The sequence below is a fragment of the Thermobia domestica genome, chromosome 5 (assembly GCF_964235325.1).
Source record: "Thermobia domestica chromosome 5, izTheDome1.hap1.1, whole genome shotgun sequence".
NCBI classification, from domain to species: Eukaryota; Metazoa; Arthropoda; class Insecta; order Zygentoma; family Lepismatidae; genus Thermobia; species Thermobia domestica.
This window is the reverse complement of record NC_137458.1, coordinates 293,965,189-293,982,818: the sequence shown is the minus strand read 5'-3', so window position 1 is coordinate 293,982,818 and position 17,630 is coordinate 293,965,189. Positions and strand designations below refer to the sequence as shown.

At 36.8% G+C, this 17,630-nt stretch overlaps 1 protein-coding gene across 5 annotated transcripts in view; it reads left to right on the top strand.

The window, feature by feature from the left end:
* The window catches only part of Fadd (fas-associated death domain protein), a 185,742-nt gene that overhangs the window by 117,906 nt on the left and 50,206 nt on the right, over nt 1–17,630 (top strand). The window contains exons 4-5 of one of the 5 annotated variants that reach the window (XM_081760273.1): nt 11,761–12,292; nt 17,605–17,630. The exon at nt 17,605–17,630 is cut by the window's right edge and continues 685 nt beyond it. The exons of 1 other annotated variant lie outside the window; for it this stretch is intronic. In XM_081760273.1, coding sequence (XP_081616399.1) covers nt 11,761–12,292; nt 17,605–17,630 — 558 coding nt within the window. Of the gene's footprint in view, nt 1–7,049; nt 11,410–11,760; nt 12,293–17,604 lie in introns of those variants that run through there. 3 more of the 5 variants (XM_081760282.1, XM_081760280.1, XM_081760274.1) reach the window with 3 other exon arrangements.

The following is a 17,630-nucleotide window of genomic DNA, read 5'->3' as shown; positions in this document are numbered from 1 at the left end:
CTATACCTTAATTTACTTTCTCACGTACTTTCCACCAATATTAAGGCATTTGTCGTATTGTACAAGAAGCTTTTGAATAACATCCTCATAAAAGTCTGCCGCCTGATTCAACAGTCACTGCAATTTTTTTGACCTCATCATGATCGTCGTCATGGTACTGACCACGGAGATGCTTCTTCAAATGCAAGAACGTGTGGTAGTTACTGGGCGCTAGATCGGAACTGTATGCAGGGTGATCAAATTGATCCTAGTCAAATGATGCCACACCTTTTGTTTTGAATTGCGCGGCGCAGTTTTTGTAAGACTTCACAATATGTCGTAGAATTTGTTGTGTCACCACAAGACAAAAAATCCACAAGCAACACTCCCTTCCACTTCCAAAACACAGTACAGTGATGTCCAGGGATGAAATTGTTTGCTTGAACTTCACTTTCTTGGGCGATGTTGAATGCCGCCATCGAAGATTGTTCCTTCGATTCCTGTGTAACGTAATCACCCATGTTTCGTCGCCTGTGACAATTTTGCTTAGAAAATCATCACCTTCCATACTGTAGCACTCAAGAAAAGCCAACACACAGGCTAAACATTTGATTTTGTGCACCTCAGTCAACATTTTTGGTACCCAGCGTGAGCACAACTTTCGATAATTTAAGCGTTGAGTCACAATTTCATAGAGAACACTTTTTGAAACTTGAGGAAACTTACCAGATAAGGACGAAATCGTTAAGCGTTCTTCTCTCGTTCACGTTCTCATCAACATTCTGAACCAAGTTTTCAATGATAACAAAAAATCGCCCACTTCGTTTCTCATCATGAACATTTGTGAGACCACCTTTAAAAGCTCTAACTCATGTCTTTACCATTCTATCGCTCAGTCTGGCGATGAATTTCAGCCATTTTCACGTCTTTAGTACTAAGAAAACGAATCACTGCGCGTATTTCAGTCAGCTAGATTTTCAATCAGTGGAGGCATTTTAACTACTCACAAACAAACGTAAACACGGTCGAATGTTTCCGTAATGGCGTCTGTAGCTTGCCAACAGACGTAGGTACACAGCGCGCATGCGCGGGATGTCGACCAGACCGCTGCTGCAGCCGAATTTCAAAACTGTACTTATTTAAAAAAAAAAAAAAAAAAAAAAAGACATGCCACGTAATTCTTTATCATGGAGTTGGAAAGTACAAAGTAGTAATTTTTTTGCCCGCAATCATTTGCCGGATTGTCTTTTCGCTCGGTAACAGAACGGCAAGTGGTGGTAGTAAGTCTTATGAAAAATGAAAAGCATGTGGAGATGTCCACATCCGTTTCAAAATTAGAAACACGTATTCCTTTGTGGGTCAAGAAAACAAGCCGGTACCTTCTGGCTTGAAGTATCATCCTATCTGTACCTTATCTATACGGAACTTAAGGTTTCTCGTGATCTTGCGTGCTCTAATGTAGATTCTACGATACAAGTAGCTACTAGTTGGGGGTCGAAACAAAGTAGTTTATAATTCTTAGTAAAACGATAGCATTATAGAAACACAATTATCGTGGTGTATTCAAGCTGAAATGACATACTACAGTGCGCATTACTGCAAAAGATTGGAAAGTATCATTTATATTCGCAGACAATGAGATTGCAGCTTCAACATAACAAAGCATACGCTTTAGTTTATAGGTTATTACCATAACTTTAGAAATGAATTAATTCAGTTGTTGAAAAGACATAAACGTGCGATTCTGGAGTACCGTAAAAGTGCAAGTGTGCACGAGTTATTTGACATGGGGGTGTTTAGAGAATTCTACAGCTTCTGACCTTATAATCGCTTTCGAAGAAACGCTTTTACCTTTGAACTTTAAAAAATACGATTCACATTTCAGCGGATGGTCCTAATGTAAACATTGCATTTCTGCATAACTTCAAGTCAGATATCAAGACGTCGCCAAATGATCCTGCAACATTTGATATAGGAAGGTTGGATTACTTTGCGAGGAGCATTTAAGACTGCAATTGAGGTAACGAATTGGAGAATCGTTGAATATCCAAGAACTCTGCATAAGTTATTTAAGAACGTTCCAGCACGCCGTGCTGAGTACGTTTCTATAGAAACTCGGAAAATTTTCCAATGAAGTTTGTTCTGTGTTGACTTGAAAATAGATTCCCAGCGAGCTATTGACATCCGTCAATTTTATTGTATGTTCAACTTTTCAGGAGGGATAAAAAATGTTCTGAGCTCTTCGAGCTATCAGATCGTGTTAGGTATATTGAATTTTCTGTAAGAAAGCGCTTGCTTCAGAAGTAGAATCTTTCCTTACTGAATTCAAGATAGCTCCCCTCTCAGTTCATTTCTTTACAGCACCTTATCGGACATGATAAATAAAGAAATAAAAGATGCAAATGAGTTTGTAAAAATAGAAGCTTTTAGTTCTTCAAGTTCATGAATTGATGTGGAAAATGAAGAAAAAGCTGTGAAAAACAGTGACATTCTGTTGCTACATATATTGGCTTTAAGAAATGCCAGCCAATAACGGATTTGGACATTTTGGATTTTCGCCGAAATTGCAGAAACTATCTCCGTAAATTTGTTTTTCAACTTCTGGAGCCGTCACCTTTAAATAATAAATTGACTTTCGTGTCTGGATCTTAATGTTTCAATGTTTGGACGACTTTTGGTAAATAATTTGGATACTTCAGAGTGTAGAGATTCAATAGGTGTTATTAAAACGATCTTGATTTGTCTCATGAAACAATGGGCAGATTAGCAGATTATTTAAAATAATAAACTACAGTAGCACGCAGACTTGTGTACGATACAATAACTTCCATGGTGACCTTGAGAAAATATTCGTAAGCAAATCCATGATTCTTTATGCACGAAATGTTTGTACTCGTTTTACAGAAGTAATAAATTAACGACGAGAGCAAGAGGAAAATGAAAAAAAAAAAAAAAAAAGAGAAAAGAAACTCACAAAGAGGAAAGTGAAGGTCATTCTGAACAAGCTTGAAGCTGAGATGACCAAACTAATGAAGATACGCTTAGTATTAATGAGGAAATAAAGCGTTTGGAGAAGTGAAAGGAATTATATAATACTATTATTTTTTCTAAACATTTGTTATTAGTGTATACCTAATGCAGTTTTATGTGCATAAATCCACGCATTTTTGAGTATCTCACTATGATTTTTTTCTTTTCGTATGTGAAGAAACTTTCATCATGTGACTAAAGTTACAGATTGCATATCAGGGAAAACCGGTTAAAGTTCTTCCCTTAATTTTTGTCTCCAGCTTGCACAGGCTGCTTTTGTCATTAACATCGTTGGTCCTATTTTCGGTTCACATTTCAGATTTCGTTAATCATCATCATAGGTGTTCTCCCATTATTGGTAGGTCACGTGCCACAACTGAAAAGCTTCCATGCTTCATTGTCTTCCGCTAACCTCTTAGTCTCCAGGTACAATTTCTCTGTCTTGATATCGTCCATTAATTGTAGTCTCCTTTGCCTTCTCCTCTCTCTTTCCTGCCACCATACACCCCAGCACGCCCGTCATGTTATAATTCCTTCTTAGCTAATGTCTCAACCAGTTTCTCTTCCTGTTCTTAATAATATCTAAAGTTGTTCTTCTCTTCCACCATTTCTAACACCCTCTCACTCGTTTTCCGCTCGACCCAGTTAATTCTTTCCATTCTTCTCCATACCCACGTTTCGAATGTTTCCTGTCGTTTTTCATCGTTTTTGCGTAATGTCCATATTTCGGACCCATACAGCAAAATACTTCACACGAAATATTTTATGGGTCTTTTTCTCAACTCTTTATTCAAAGTCCCACAAAATAGTCTTTTCTTTCTCCTAATGGCTTCCTTCGCCATTCATATCCTTCCTTTTATTTCACGTTCACAATTTATTTCATCACTAATAATACTAGCCAGACATCGAAAACTATTCACTTCTTCTATTTTCTCCCCTTCTACTTATATATTTGACACCGACCTCTTCGTTCCAGTCACCATGGCTTTTGTCTTTCTAACATTTATTTTCATTCCAAATTTTTCACAACCCTTCCTCAAGTTTTCTAACATGTTATTGATTTTCACTTCAAATTTTGCAACAAACGCCACATCCTCTGCAAATCGTATACACCTAATCATTCGACCTCCTACCAAAACGTCTTTATTTTGTAGGCTTTTTTTTTTCACTATCTCTTCTAGATATATATTAAATAATGTAGGCGAGAGACAGCATTTCTGTCGAACTCCCCTTCCAATTGCACTCTTCTGTCATTTCTTCCCTTATTCTAACACTTACTTGTTAGTTCATGTATACAATTGTTCCTTATCAGTCTTCGATCTTTCGGTTCCAACCTAACCTTCATTAGAACTTCCAACTACAATTTCCAATTCACGCGGTCAAAAGTCTTTTCTAGATCAATAAATATCACATACACTTTTCCTTTTTCTATAAACCTTTCACCTGTCACCTTTAATAATCCAATTACATCTCTTGTGCCCTTACTCTCCTATAACCGAACTGTTCCTCCTCAACTGCTTCATTTGTTCTTCCATACAACCTTCTTTTCAGAATTCGAAGCAATTTTTTTGCTGCATGAGATATGAGACTAATAGTTCTATAATACTCACATCTCTTTGGATACGATTTCTTAGCCACCGGTATCATGATCGTCTTCAGGAATTCTTTTGGCCATTCTCCTGTTTTATGTATTTCATTGCACAGTTGGAATAATTCTTTCTTACCCTTGTCTCCTATATTGTTGATGAATTAGACTGATATATTATCTATCCCGGTTGCCGTTCCATTTCTCATCTGGGATGTAACTTTTTCAAACTCATCCTGGAGAATACTAAACTCTTAATTATGCCTACTTCATTTTCTACAAATTCTAGGCCGTATGGTCTATTCCTACTTTTATATAAGTCTTCAACATATTCTTTCCATCTTCCTAAGACTTCACTTCCGTCGCTGACTACTTTCCGATTCTTGTTTTCTACTAACATCGTAATACCCCGTTGTTTCCTCCGAAGTTCCATATATTTCATCTCCTTGTACATTTCCTCATATTTCCCAACTGTTTCTAATTCTTCTATGTTCTCGCATTTTCTTTTATAAATCTCTTCCCATGCTCTGTCTATTTCTCTTCACAACTCGTTGAGTAACTTCGTGTACCTCTTCCCACTTTCTTTTGTATCAACCTGTTTCAACATCTTCCTCTCCCTCATCCCTCATTTTCTGCAACATCTGTTCTGTAATTTATGGTTTCTTAGCAATTTTGTGTTCGCGGTAACCTATTACTACGTCTGCAGCCTGCTGTATGGAAAGTTTAATATGTTTCCATCGCTGTTACTACCTGCACCTGTTCTTTCCTTGTTTGAGTTTCCTCGTTTCTACATTTTGTTGCCTACTTTACTTGTGCCTACAGTTTTCAGTTGAATATCTACTTTGGCTAGCACAAGGTTATGATAAGAGAAAATGTCAGCCCCAGAGAGGGTCTTCGTGTTCATCAAGCTATTCCAATATCTGTCCTGAATCATAACATAGTCTATCTGATGTTTTCTGCCGTCTTTTGCGGATTTCCATGTATATCTTCTTCTCTTGTGCTGATTGAACCAAGTGTTTCCAATTACTAGTGAATTCTGTGAAGTATATGTACTGTTTCTTGCTTTAGGAAGAGTAAAAAACAAAACATCTGATCAAATCGTATATGATATACTGGAAAGAGTGTTGAACAAGATTGGGCTGGACTGCAAGGATCGAAGACTCGCTAGAAACTCATACGCATATATAAACCAAAGAATAGGAGATATATATATATATATATAAAGATATTTTAATACATCATTCGATATCCATCTACAAGCAATAGTTGACAGGAATCTATCGTGTCAACTAAGGACGTGCCTTATTTATATCAAAGAAAACTGTACAAATTATGTTACTCGAAGTAGTGTTCATTCACACAATACAAGGCGCAAAAATGAAATAAATATTCCCCATGTACGGCTGTGCAAAACTCAAAATAGTTATAAATATATAGGGATGAAATTGTATAATCTATTGCCACCTAGAGTGAGAGAAATGGAGATTAAAAATTTTAAATGTTTTTGTAAAAAGTGGCTCTTAGAAAAGTGTATATATAGTATTTCAGAATTTACGGAAGAAATTTCAGTATTAGAATAGAAAAGTAGTACTAGGTAAAATATAAAATATTGTATTGATTAATTAAAATTGTAAATATTATATGTACGCAAACTTAAATTTTGACGTTGTCTATTACAACATCATGTTGTTTAACGACAATAAATAATTCTTATTCTTATTCGTATTCTTATTCTTATATAGTGAAAGCCGTATTCCGGTAGGAAGTAGAAGGATTAGCTTTGCAGATGATATGGTTCTAGTAGTTGAATCTTAAAATAATAATAATAATAAAAGTTAGCAAATTTGAGATAAAGCTGAGAAGAATGTAATATTAACCACGAAAGAGATTAGGGTAATGGAATAAAAAGAAATGTATGAATTTAAAACGCTGGTGAAATGAAAGTAAACAGGTGACCTTACCTTGTTTGTTCAATTAAATTGATCGTAATTCGTATACATTAAAAATATTCTACTCTATGTAATTTAGTTGTAGACCATATAGTTTTTCTTTACATTTTTACTTTGTTTTGTTAGTCTAAACAATAGCTTCATCTCGTACAAGTCTCATCACTGGTAGTGTGAACCGAATTATGGGAACTACTGCTGTAGTCAAGTAGCTACTATGCTAGTCAAACCAGAGTCTTAATAACCACTAGTATTAACTGACTTATAGGCCACATGGTAATACGTAAAAGCAGTAGTGAGGTCAGGACCTACAGTATATTTGCAGAAGGGTAACTCTTACATTCCGTTAGGCAGAATTTAGCTTTATGGTTATGAAGTGCACAGTATTATCTTTTAAGATTTCGGAAGTTGAGTCACAGTCTTGAAACAATGTTGCTAATGGTAATAGTGCATTAATATACAAATGTCGTAGATTTTGTGTTGCTTATTGGCGCTGTTTTTATTTTCAGGTACAATTCGACATACTGTTGCATCTTTTAGCAAAAATGTTCTGCGATTCGCAGTATTATTTCCTGTAAGGATGGTACGAATTTGCACAACGTGTATAAGAATAGGGATAGCAGGAATTTCATGGTCTTTGCTTGGGAGTCTAGAAGTGCTTCGGTTCTTCCAGAGACGACTCGATGAACTTTATGAGGGAATTGAATATCGTATGGATAGATATGTAAACAAAACATCACAGTTCAATGCTGGCCGAATAGGACCGCGTTTTACGACAATATTGACCATATTGCAAGCACTTTATTCCGTTAAGAAAGGAGCATCAGCATTGAGATCTTGTATTTCGATTCTTTCATTATTGTGTTCCTATTATGCTTTTTCTCGTATGAGCTTATTTAAATTTGATCGTGGAATTCGAAGACGACGAGTGCTTTTCATTTCGGTTATATCACCAGCAATATACTGCTTCGTCCAAGGATATTCTTATTTTGATATTAGTATGTCTTTTTATTGTTTGTTTTTGGCGTATTTGGTAGGAAGTAAAGACATATACTGATGGAAGTAAGACAGTATGGACTGTTAGTGTTACCATGTAAAGGAAATGTAATATTATTGTATTGTTATATCCGTAGCTTTGCTTGCGGAAAGGGTCTGTATTCCAAACAAAGCAGTCTTGAACGTAACACTCATCCACAATGGATAACCTTATATTTCATGTCATTCATCCATATGATCTGTTATTTTGTATATCCTGATTGTTTTAATTTCGAGTTCCCAAAAAGTTGTACACAGTTGAAGTTGTGCTACAATGGAAAGATTTCAATGCGCTTGCTTTTCTATTTAATATCATCTATTCATAAAATCAAGTCACATACTAGTTCTATTAATATTCAGCTAGACACTACGTACTTTTCAAATGTATGCCTAATGTATCAAACTAACTTTCCATTGAGGAGGCGCGGTGGCTCAGTGGTAGAGCGTTCACCTCCTGTGCTTGGGGTTCCTGGTTCGATCCCAGCTCGCGCCGTGTGGACTTTGTGGTGGACAAACACCGTGCTCGTGGATTTTCTCGGGGTTCTCCCGTTTCCTCCCACTTTCTTCATTCCACCATTTCACTCATTTCTCATTATCACCGTCTCCTTTAGCCTAACCGGCATAACCGTGGGACGTAAAACTCAAAGATTTCATTTCAACGAACTTTCCATTGAATTGTTCTATTTACGACCAGGCCCTCAAATTAAAAGTCTACGAAGATACGCCTCCGAAGTTTTCCAACCTCAAATATGCTCGCCATTACAATACTCATAAAATGCAGAAGGTTGTTCCGTCTATATGTGTCCGATTTTAAACCTTCACCCATGCTCACAGAATCGACCTATCGAAATGATTCAAACAACAGGAGAAAGGCAAAGACCTCTAGGTCGCGCCAAGTTCGTATATGTGTGATGTGTGCATCATGATTCCCAAGAGTTTGGAAAGGCTGCGTCGTAGCATTTTTCCACATCAAGTTTTCCGTGACAGACTCAAGAACAATGCAGGGAAAATGGATGTGCATTGGAGTCAACGACCATCAAGAACATAATTAATCGATATAAACACCACGATGTTCCAGCACTTTATTCGCCCAGTAAGGGGAGTAGAAAGCGGCCGTGTACGGCGGTGACTCCACCTGTAGCTCGAAAGTTGCGCCGAATGACCTTGAAGGAAAACCTTCCTGCACAATGTGTGATGGGAAGATGATTGCACGTAGCACAAGCAACTGTGAACCGCAACATATGAGGCAAATCAAAGCTCCGAATGATGTACAATTAAACGTCGTGGACACGTCCTTACTTGGGTCCATCGGAGGGAAAGATCCTGCAAGCACTCTACGAACGACACCTATCTATTGAAAAGTGGAAATGTATTAGCATACTCGATGAAGCATGAATTTATCTATCAGAATGTAGCAAAATTTGAGCCTTAAGTATACCTCACGTGACACAAAAACCCGTCCTGACTTCATCCGTCGGTGTAAAGCAAGTTTCTCGAAGGGATTTCTGGTTGTCGCAAGATACTGCTATGAAGTCAAGTAAACAATTTGGCAGGTGCCTAAAAACGCAAAATCTACTGCGCATTTTATCAGCAACATAACCTCACACCAATTTATACAGAAGATCTGCCCCGTTTGTATGGAAATGCAATAATAATATTTATGCATATGGATAACCTTATCACATACATCCCGTTCTATACAGAGATTCCTGTAACAGATGGGGGCAGACACCGGGATGCAGGCCATTCCTTTCCAGGACATGCCGATGAAATCAATAAACATACATATACTTTGTTTTCTCTTAATTAAATGAATTGTAATTGGTAATAAATTAAAAGATGTTGTACTCTGTATAATTTTAATTGTAGACTTCTTAAAAGCTTTTCTTTTTCTGTTCAATTTCTGTTACTCAGTAACTACAACAATTTTGGAAAGTAGAACTTCGAATCCTTGTGAAACAGTATAAAATGAACTTACGTGATTTTCATGTTCTTTCATACAATATTGAGCATCACAAATATCGCAAATTATGATCAGAGAGCTTTTGCCAAATTAAGATACATGAGTACATGTTCTTCTACGACTGGAGATATATATGCATAAATCTGCATAAATCACATACGTATTTTTTCCCATAGTTTTCCTTCAGTCCGTATGTTTCATTCAGTGCAGTTACTTTCCCGTTAAACTTTATGTTCAAGTCTTATATAACTTGGGTGCTGAAAAGAGACATTAGTTTCGATAAACCAATCTCAAAGTATCAAGAAAGTTCAGTTGTCAACGTTTTCAGCTAAGACTTGAAAATATACCGATTCTGCAAATAAGTGTGGCATCTAACCGAAAGAGAGCCTGATGCTGAGATCAGCCGATTATGTGTGGAACTGGCTGAATCACCTACATAAGGTTTCACCCTCGCTGCCGCCCACTGCAGACTTGGAACTTTCGACGATGAAACCTTACAAGCTCAAATATAATTGAAAGACTGATCACAAATGTGCAAGTCTGCCAAGTAATAATTTTAAAAAATGATTTCATTTTCCGGAAGCCGAAATTTGACTGATGAAAGCCATCATCATCAACATATACACAAAGTTGCTAAGAATATTCAAGTTACAGATTAGATTGCCACTTAAAACTGTAACTAACTAACTATGGAACCCGGAGGTTCAATGCCGCGTTCACAAAAGCTCTTCATTGACTTCTATCCTTAGCCAACTGGATCCAGTATCTAGCTTGTATTCCTATTTCTGCGAGATCCATCTTAATTTATACCGTTCATTAAACATTGTTAGGATCATCAAATCTAGGAGACTCAGATGGGCAGGTCATGTAGCCAGAATGCAAGAAAGTAGGAACGCTTTCAAAGTTTTAACTGAAAATCCAATTGGTAAACGACCGTTAGGAAGACCTAGGCGCAAATGGGAGGACAATATTATATAGTTCCTCGTTATGAAGTTTCCGCCTTTTCCCATTCCCGTTCCTCTGGGGTCCGAATATTCGTCTCAAATCTTGTTCTGACAAAAGGTTGACAGAATGAGTTCATGTCAGATCATCTGCAGCGGTATCACAAGGAATAGTATGCGTTTCTGTACCGTATCGTCACAGGAGATGAAATGTTGTGCCACCATTTTGAGCTCAAGAGCAAACGGCAAGGTCAGCAATGGAATCACCCGGATTCTCCCCCGCCAAAGAAATCCAAAGCTGTTCAGACAAGTTCCGGTAAAACCATGATAATCTTCTTCAACTGCAGTGGCCCTCTGCTTGGTGACTCCGAGCGTGGGACCACATTAAATGCGAATCGCTATGAAGACTGTTGGCAGAAACTGAGACGCACCGTATAAAGTCTAAGTGCCTTGGAATGGTGTCGCACGGAATCACGCTTTTGCATGATAATGCACGTCTTCATACTGCCAATCTGGTGAGGAACACGTTTCAGAACTTTGGCTGGGAAACACTTCAGCATCCACCGTACAGCCCAGATCTTTCCCATTGTTTTTCACAATTTTGGTGACCAAAAGAAAGATAAACGTCTGTGGATCCGTCAGCTACCTAACTCCTTCTACAAGACTGAAATTGATCGTGTCGTCTGCCAGTGAGATAAATATATTAACGCGTCTGACAATTACTTTTGAATAAAAGACATTCCATTGGTACTTTTTCTTTTGTCGGTTTTCATTTGACTGCCCCCCTATTCCTCGTCAAGTGGTTAGCTTACTTACTTTGATGTGCATTGTCTCACATTTGATTGAGTCACTACCATCGATTTAAAGGCATAAATTCGTAATCATAAAACTACAATAACCGGTTTATGTTGGAAAATAATAATAATAATAATAATAATAATAATAATAATAATAATAATAATAATAATAATAAATAAAAAATAAATCAATAATAATATTGTAAACAATATTGCCATTAGTGATAATGCATAAATTTCGTAAATATCTAGAGGTTCACATTAATCATTTTCGGAAGTTCTTTTGCTGAAAAATATTAACATAAAAGAGAGCGAGCCGAGGAGCTATGTTTGCAAGGGAGGGAACACTATTTTTTACATTTACGAAAATTTAGTTTTGTGGCTTCGAATTGTAGAAAATTATCTGCCATTGTTTTAAAGCTACGTTGCTAATAACGGATTTCGTAGATTTTGTGTTGCTTACTGGTACTATTTTTATTTTCAGGTATATTTATACGTACTGTTACATCTTTTAGCAGAAATGTTTTGCGATTCGCAGTATTATCTCCTGTGAGGATTGTAAGAATTTGCACGACGTGTGTAGCCATAGGCATAGGAGGAGTTCTGCTTGGAAGTCTAGAAGTACTTCGATTCATCCAGCAAGCACCTGATGAACTTTATGGGGGAATTGAGTGGCGTTTGGATAGATACATAGGCAGAACAATTCGTCTCCACAGCGGCTTCAAAGACGCCAATATTACGACAATATCGGTCATATGGCAGGCAATTTATTCCTTTGAAAGAGGAACTTCAGTTTTCAGATCATGTTTATCTATTCTTTCTTTATGGTGTGCATATTATCCTGCTACTCGTATCCGCTATTTTCGGTACGGCGGAATTCGAAGACGACGAGTGCTGTTCATTTCAGTTATTTCGCCAATAGTACACTGCATCTCTCAAGGGTATTCTTATCTTGAGATTGGTTTCTTTATTGGTGCATATAGCATGTATGGTTTATTCTTGATGAAGTTATATAGGTAGGTAAGATGCGTGGTGGAACTAAGGCAATAGGCATTGTTGGTGTCATCATGTAAAGAAAGTGTAATATTATAGTATGTTATATCCTTAGCTATGTTTGCGAGACAACAGTGTACCAGGCAAAGCAGGCTCATCCAGAATGGCTAGTTATAGAGTTGAAAGTTTTCTGAGCGCTTGCCTTCTGAACGATATATTTAATATTAATTCAGTAACATCCGCCTGGAGACTACATAGCCTTCAGAACATATATAGTCAGTGTATCAAACTATTTCAATTCAGATTTTCTGTTGTCGACCAGGTCCTCAAATTAAAAGTGTAAGAAGATACGCCTGCAAAATTTTCTAAGTCAAAATACTCTCAACAGTAAAATGTTTCAAAACGTACACTTGTCCGCTCCCAAGTTGAAAGGCTTACTACTCCCTTAGAGCACTTAACAAAGTAATCAGCACACACAATTCCCCCATCATGGTACGTATTAATAACTTCTGAAAATACCTTTAGGAGAAATAAGAAATTATGCTTTGTTGATCTTCCTGTTTGCAAACATCGTGACTTACACGGATATTAACAAACGAATTAATCATATCAAAGGAAATCTTTAAAACCTCTTTGTTTTGGAAGTTCTTTATTCGTATCTATAAGTAACACTTTATGGGCATTATATATATGCTTACTTATTCTTGCTTCCTTCTGATCTCTTCCTATAACAGCTGTCTGGTTCGTGTAAAGTTGGTATACACGATATATATATTATTCTTCTGTCTGTAATATACTTTCAGATTCTTCGACGCTCTGAACATGGCAGTCCAATCTATGTTATCAAAAGCTTTTTCTATATCTGCAAAAAGCTTTACACTGTTTTTGCTTGCGAATGAGAATATGCGAACCCTGTTCTTTCAACTTACATTATTTGGAAGTGTGCAAGTAAACCACTTTTTAAAAACATACCACCTTATCGTTCTCTGTATCGCTGGTATAGTCCGCATCCTTGTTCTGTAGCCCTACATTATTTTCTGTTATGTAACACCAGAGTCTTCTACTTTTGCTGAAAATGCGCCAACCCTATGTCACATGAGGCGATAACTTGCAAAAACACTTGTTTCCTCTTCTGCTGCTTGTACTTTCCCTGGATTGGCACGAAGGTTCTACCGGACTATTTTCTTTTGCAGTACCTGATGATGTATAGAAAGCGCTGCTTGTTCTCTCTCCAGGACTGTTGCTTACACTTAACTCGTGAACAACAATTCAGCGTCCGGATTTAAGGGCAACACATTTTGTGTTTCCAGCAGATGTGCTCTGAAAATGAACAACGTTATTTAACATGCTGAAATAGCTTCAAAATATCATTTTAAACGTAATAATGCTGATGTAATTAGCAAAATTTCTATTACATGGGCATGATTCTACACGATGTACTTAGAAACACACAACCAATACTTTCTCTATAGAGCAGTGGCGTGTGGTGACATTTTTCGGAGGGGAATGTCATGGCACTATTTATCAAATCTACACAGATAACAAATTATAACTACGGCAGTTACCGAACACCTCGCTTGTCAGAATAAGCAGAATGAAGCGATTTTATTTCCGGTAGCCACACCAATTCAACGCGATCAAAACCATATTACTACGACCACCCGCTCCATTGAAACGGAGGAAAAAAAAGTATCGATTTCGACGGTTCGTGTTGCAATGTCGAACGCCATCTTGGAAAAAAGGCAGCCATTTTGCAAAACTTTACATACTCCACGTTGGAGCAAAGTGCTTTTGGTAACCATTGTATGACAATGACATTGTGTAGTCGTCTGGTTACTTACATAACTACTTTAAACAAACGAAATTGTCACATCTTTTATTGAACTGACCGGTATCAAGATTTATTCGGAGCTTTATTATTTTGATATTCCGTGCGTCATCACTTTGTCTATCAAAATCATTTCCTGTTTTATATAGCACTTTTATTTTCTTTACCTAGGGACTATGTGTAAATATTTGGTTAACTTGAAACGAAATTTTCAGTTTTTCAAATACTATATGCTTCTAGCCAAAAGAACTTAGACTATCTTTTGAAGTTTAAGTAATAATAACGAAAGGTAACCTTAAATCCTTATGAATTCCCTTAGGTCTGCTTACAGGGAGAACCATTTTCTCTACATTTTTGTCACAGACAGGGTTGAAAATTAAATAATAATTACAGTATGCATTTGCAATTTCATTAGCTATACAGTGTAGCTAATCTTCAGGAAAATATGTCGCAAATTTAATACACGATTTATATTTTAACACTTTCAGCCCCATGTGTATCTTTTTGATACACAGTGAGGGTTTACTGATGGACCACGTGTATCAAATAGATACACATGGGCTGACAGTGTTCATAGCAAACTGTAGTCTGGTCCCGGGATGAAATTTACTCAAACAGGGTTGGGGCTGAGAGTGTTAAATCTAAACCAATTAAGAAAAGAGACTAAGTAAGGGCAATATCATAACTACAAATAGACTACGGTGACTAACCATCTATTTTACGTGTTTTATTTATTATTTTAGTACCAGTTCGAGTATTCCCACAAGTTCTTGTCCGGTGATCTTCCTTAGACCCAAAACCAAGGAGTAATGGATCAAGTGTCCACCCAAATTAGCAGCAAAACTTGAAAACATTCTACTGTTTTCTGGTGACATGTGACTCATCTTATCCGTTCTGTACATAGGAGGTAGGAAACAATTCAGAATTAGTTTAGAAGAATGGAAACAATTCAGAATTAGTTTAGAAGAATCAAATTCCTGAAGTTAAGAATACATTTGGAACACATGATCATTGAATGGGGAGCGTATGTACCTTTGATGTACAGGTTGTCCGAGAAGTCCTTCCCTGATTACAGAAATTGATAACTCAGGCTAGAAATAAGATAGAAATATGAAACTGGTGTTGAATTGTTTACAAACTATAAAAGTTTTGGTATCCAGGTACACTGCAGATGTGATGGTATCCTCAGCGAAGAAGAATGGGATAATTCGATCGTGCAATAACGCGCACCAAACATTCACCTTTGGACTGCCTCTGGTGAACTCCCTGACCTCCCTGGGGGGTTCTGAACCCCAAATGCGTACATTATGGCGATTCACTGACAAAGAATGTCGCTTCGTCGGAAAAGGCAATTCGTCTGAGATAACCATTATCGTCCTCAATACGTGATAGCATTTCGACCGCAAAGTCATATCGACGTGTACCGTCGTCAGGCAACAAGGCCTGAACGAGTTGCACTTTGTAAGCACGAAACAATAAACGTTTGTGTAAAATGTCATAGATAGAGCTTTTTGGCATCTGTAATTCACGTGAGGCCCTGCGCACCGATTTCTTAGGACTTCTCAGAAAAGACTGCCGCACAGCCTCCACCGTGTCTGCTGAGGTTCTTGGTCGACCAGACCTCGGAAGGTCAGCAACCGACCCTGTGTTCTTGAACTTCTCATACCAGGCTTTCATGCTCTTGACATCAGGTGGAGTCCTCCCAAATGTTGTCTAAAACTGTCTCTGCACCGTGGTTGGTGATCGTGTCTCATGGTACCACAGGACACACTGTGCCTTCTCCTGGTTGGTTGGCATGGCTTCTTGGGCTTCTTACTTACGTACTACAAACCTAAAACAAACAAAATTGAGACTTGGTAAAACAGAACAAACCTAACACAGACAAAAACTTTTATAGTTTGTAAACAATTCAACACCAGTTTCATATTTCTATCTTATTTCTAGCCTGAGTTATCAATTTCTGTAATCAGGGAAGGACTTCTCGGACACCCTGTACATAGTCTCACATTCATTTTTGTATTATCTGATCTTCGTCAGTCCAAAGGCACAAATCTTACACTTAAATTATGTCAACTTTACGATTGGGACATACGACAAATACTAATTATGTGAACATTCCTGTCGAACACATTTTTTGTTTGTTTGTTTTCCGACCGGACACCAATAAAATTATGATAATGTCAGGATGGAGGTACCTGCGTTATTGCTGTTTCATCCATAAAATCTTGAAAAATGAAATGTCCTCAATTCTTATATCGTACGTTTACATAGTGTCAGATATTCATTCTTATGTGACTTGTATTAATTAAAAAAAAAAAAAAAAAATGACATAACCTACCAAGACACAAACTAAAATAAGTAGGGACATATTTCTCTGTATCAAGGCCAAGGACATGGAACGTATTGCCTAAAACAATTGAAGATCAGCAGTTGTTTAATACCTTTAAAAATTCTTTAACAATTTACTTATTCAGTGACCAGCCATTATCCTTTAGCACTCACGGTATGTGCAATTTGATGTAACACTACACAGTGTATATAATTTTTTAAAATCTTTTTTTTAACTTATATTTGCTTGTGTATCTTTTCTTTTAACTCTCTTATATTTAATGTGAATTTTTAATTTTATCATTACTTTGAACTTTATTATTTTTTCTTTTTTGCATGATCACTCTTTGTATTTCTGTTTGTTTTCTTTCTTTCTTGTTGATATTGGTTAGATGGTAGACTAGCCCTTACTGAATTTCGCTTTAATAAAGGCATTTGAATTTGAATTTGTTTTAACGTCCTACGTTTATGCACAGAGGCTAAGGAAAACGATCAAGATGAGATGAGGTGGATGATAATTGTAGAATGAGGAAACGGGAGAACCCACGGTGTTGGTTCACCACAAAATCCATTTGGCTGGAGCTGGGGGTCAAGCCAGGAACTCCACGCTCCAGAAGTGATAGCTCTACCATTGAGCTCGAACACATAAAATTATATAAAGTATGCGATATAGCTTCGATATACTATTATGTACAGTCATGTTCAAAATGATTGTCGCATATCTATAACTGTCTTCTTGTAAGAATATAATTTGATAATGATTTTGCAGGGTACTTTTAATACTGATACTAATAATCGGGAAATGAATATTTGTGGTAAATTTCATAGGAAAAGAATTATAAATACGAACATTAGAATGAGTAAAACAAAATGTTGCTAATTAGGCAAGAACGTTTTATTTTCTTTTTGTTGTTCTTATTTGTTGCTCTTTTAACATCAAATTTGCCACATACATGTTTTCGCCGATTATACACATACTAACATTATAAAAAATACCGGGCGAATTTGTTATCAAATTATATTCCTACAACAACATATTTATAGACATGCGACAATAATTTTGGACATGAGTGTACATAGATATCGTAATATTTAAAACGTATTGGTAATATTGATAATACATAAAGTAATGTAGATGGACCATAATATATTTTCTGAAAATATATTTCTCTGTTCCAGGTCCGATTCGTCAGACTGTATTATCT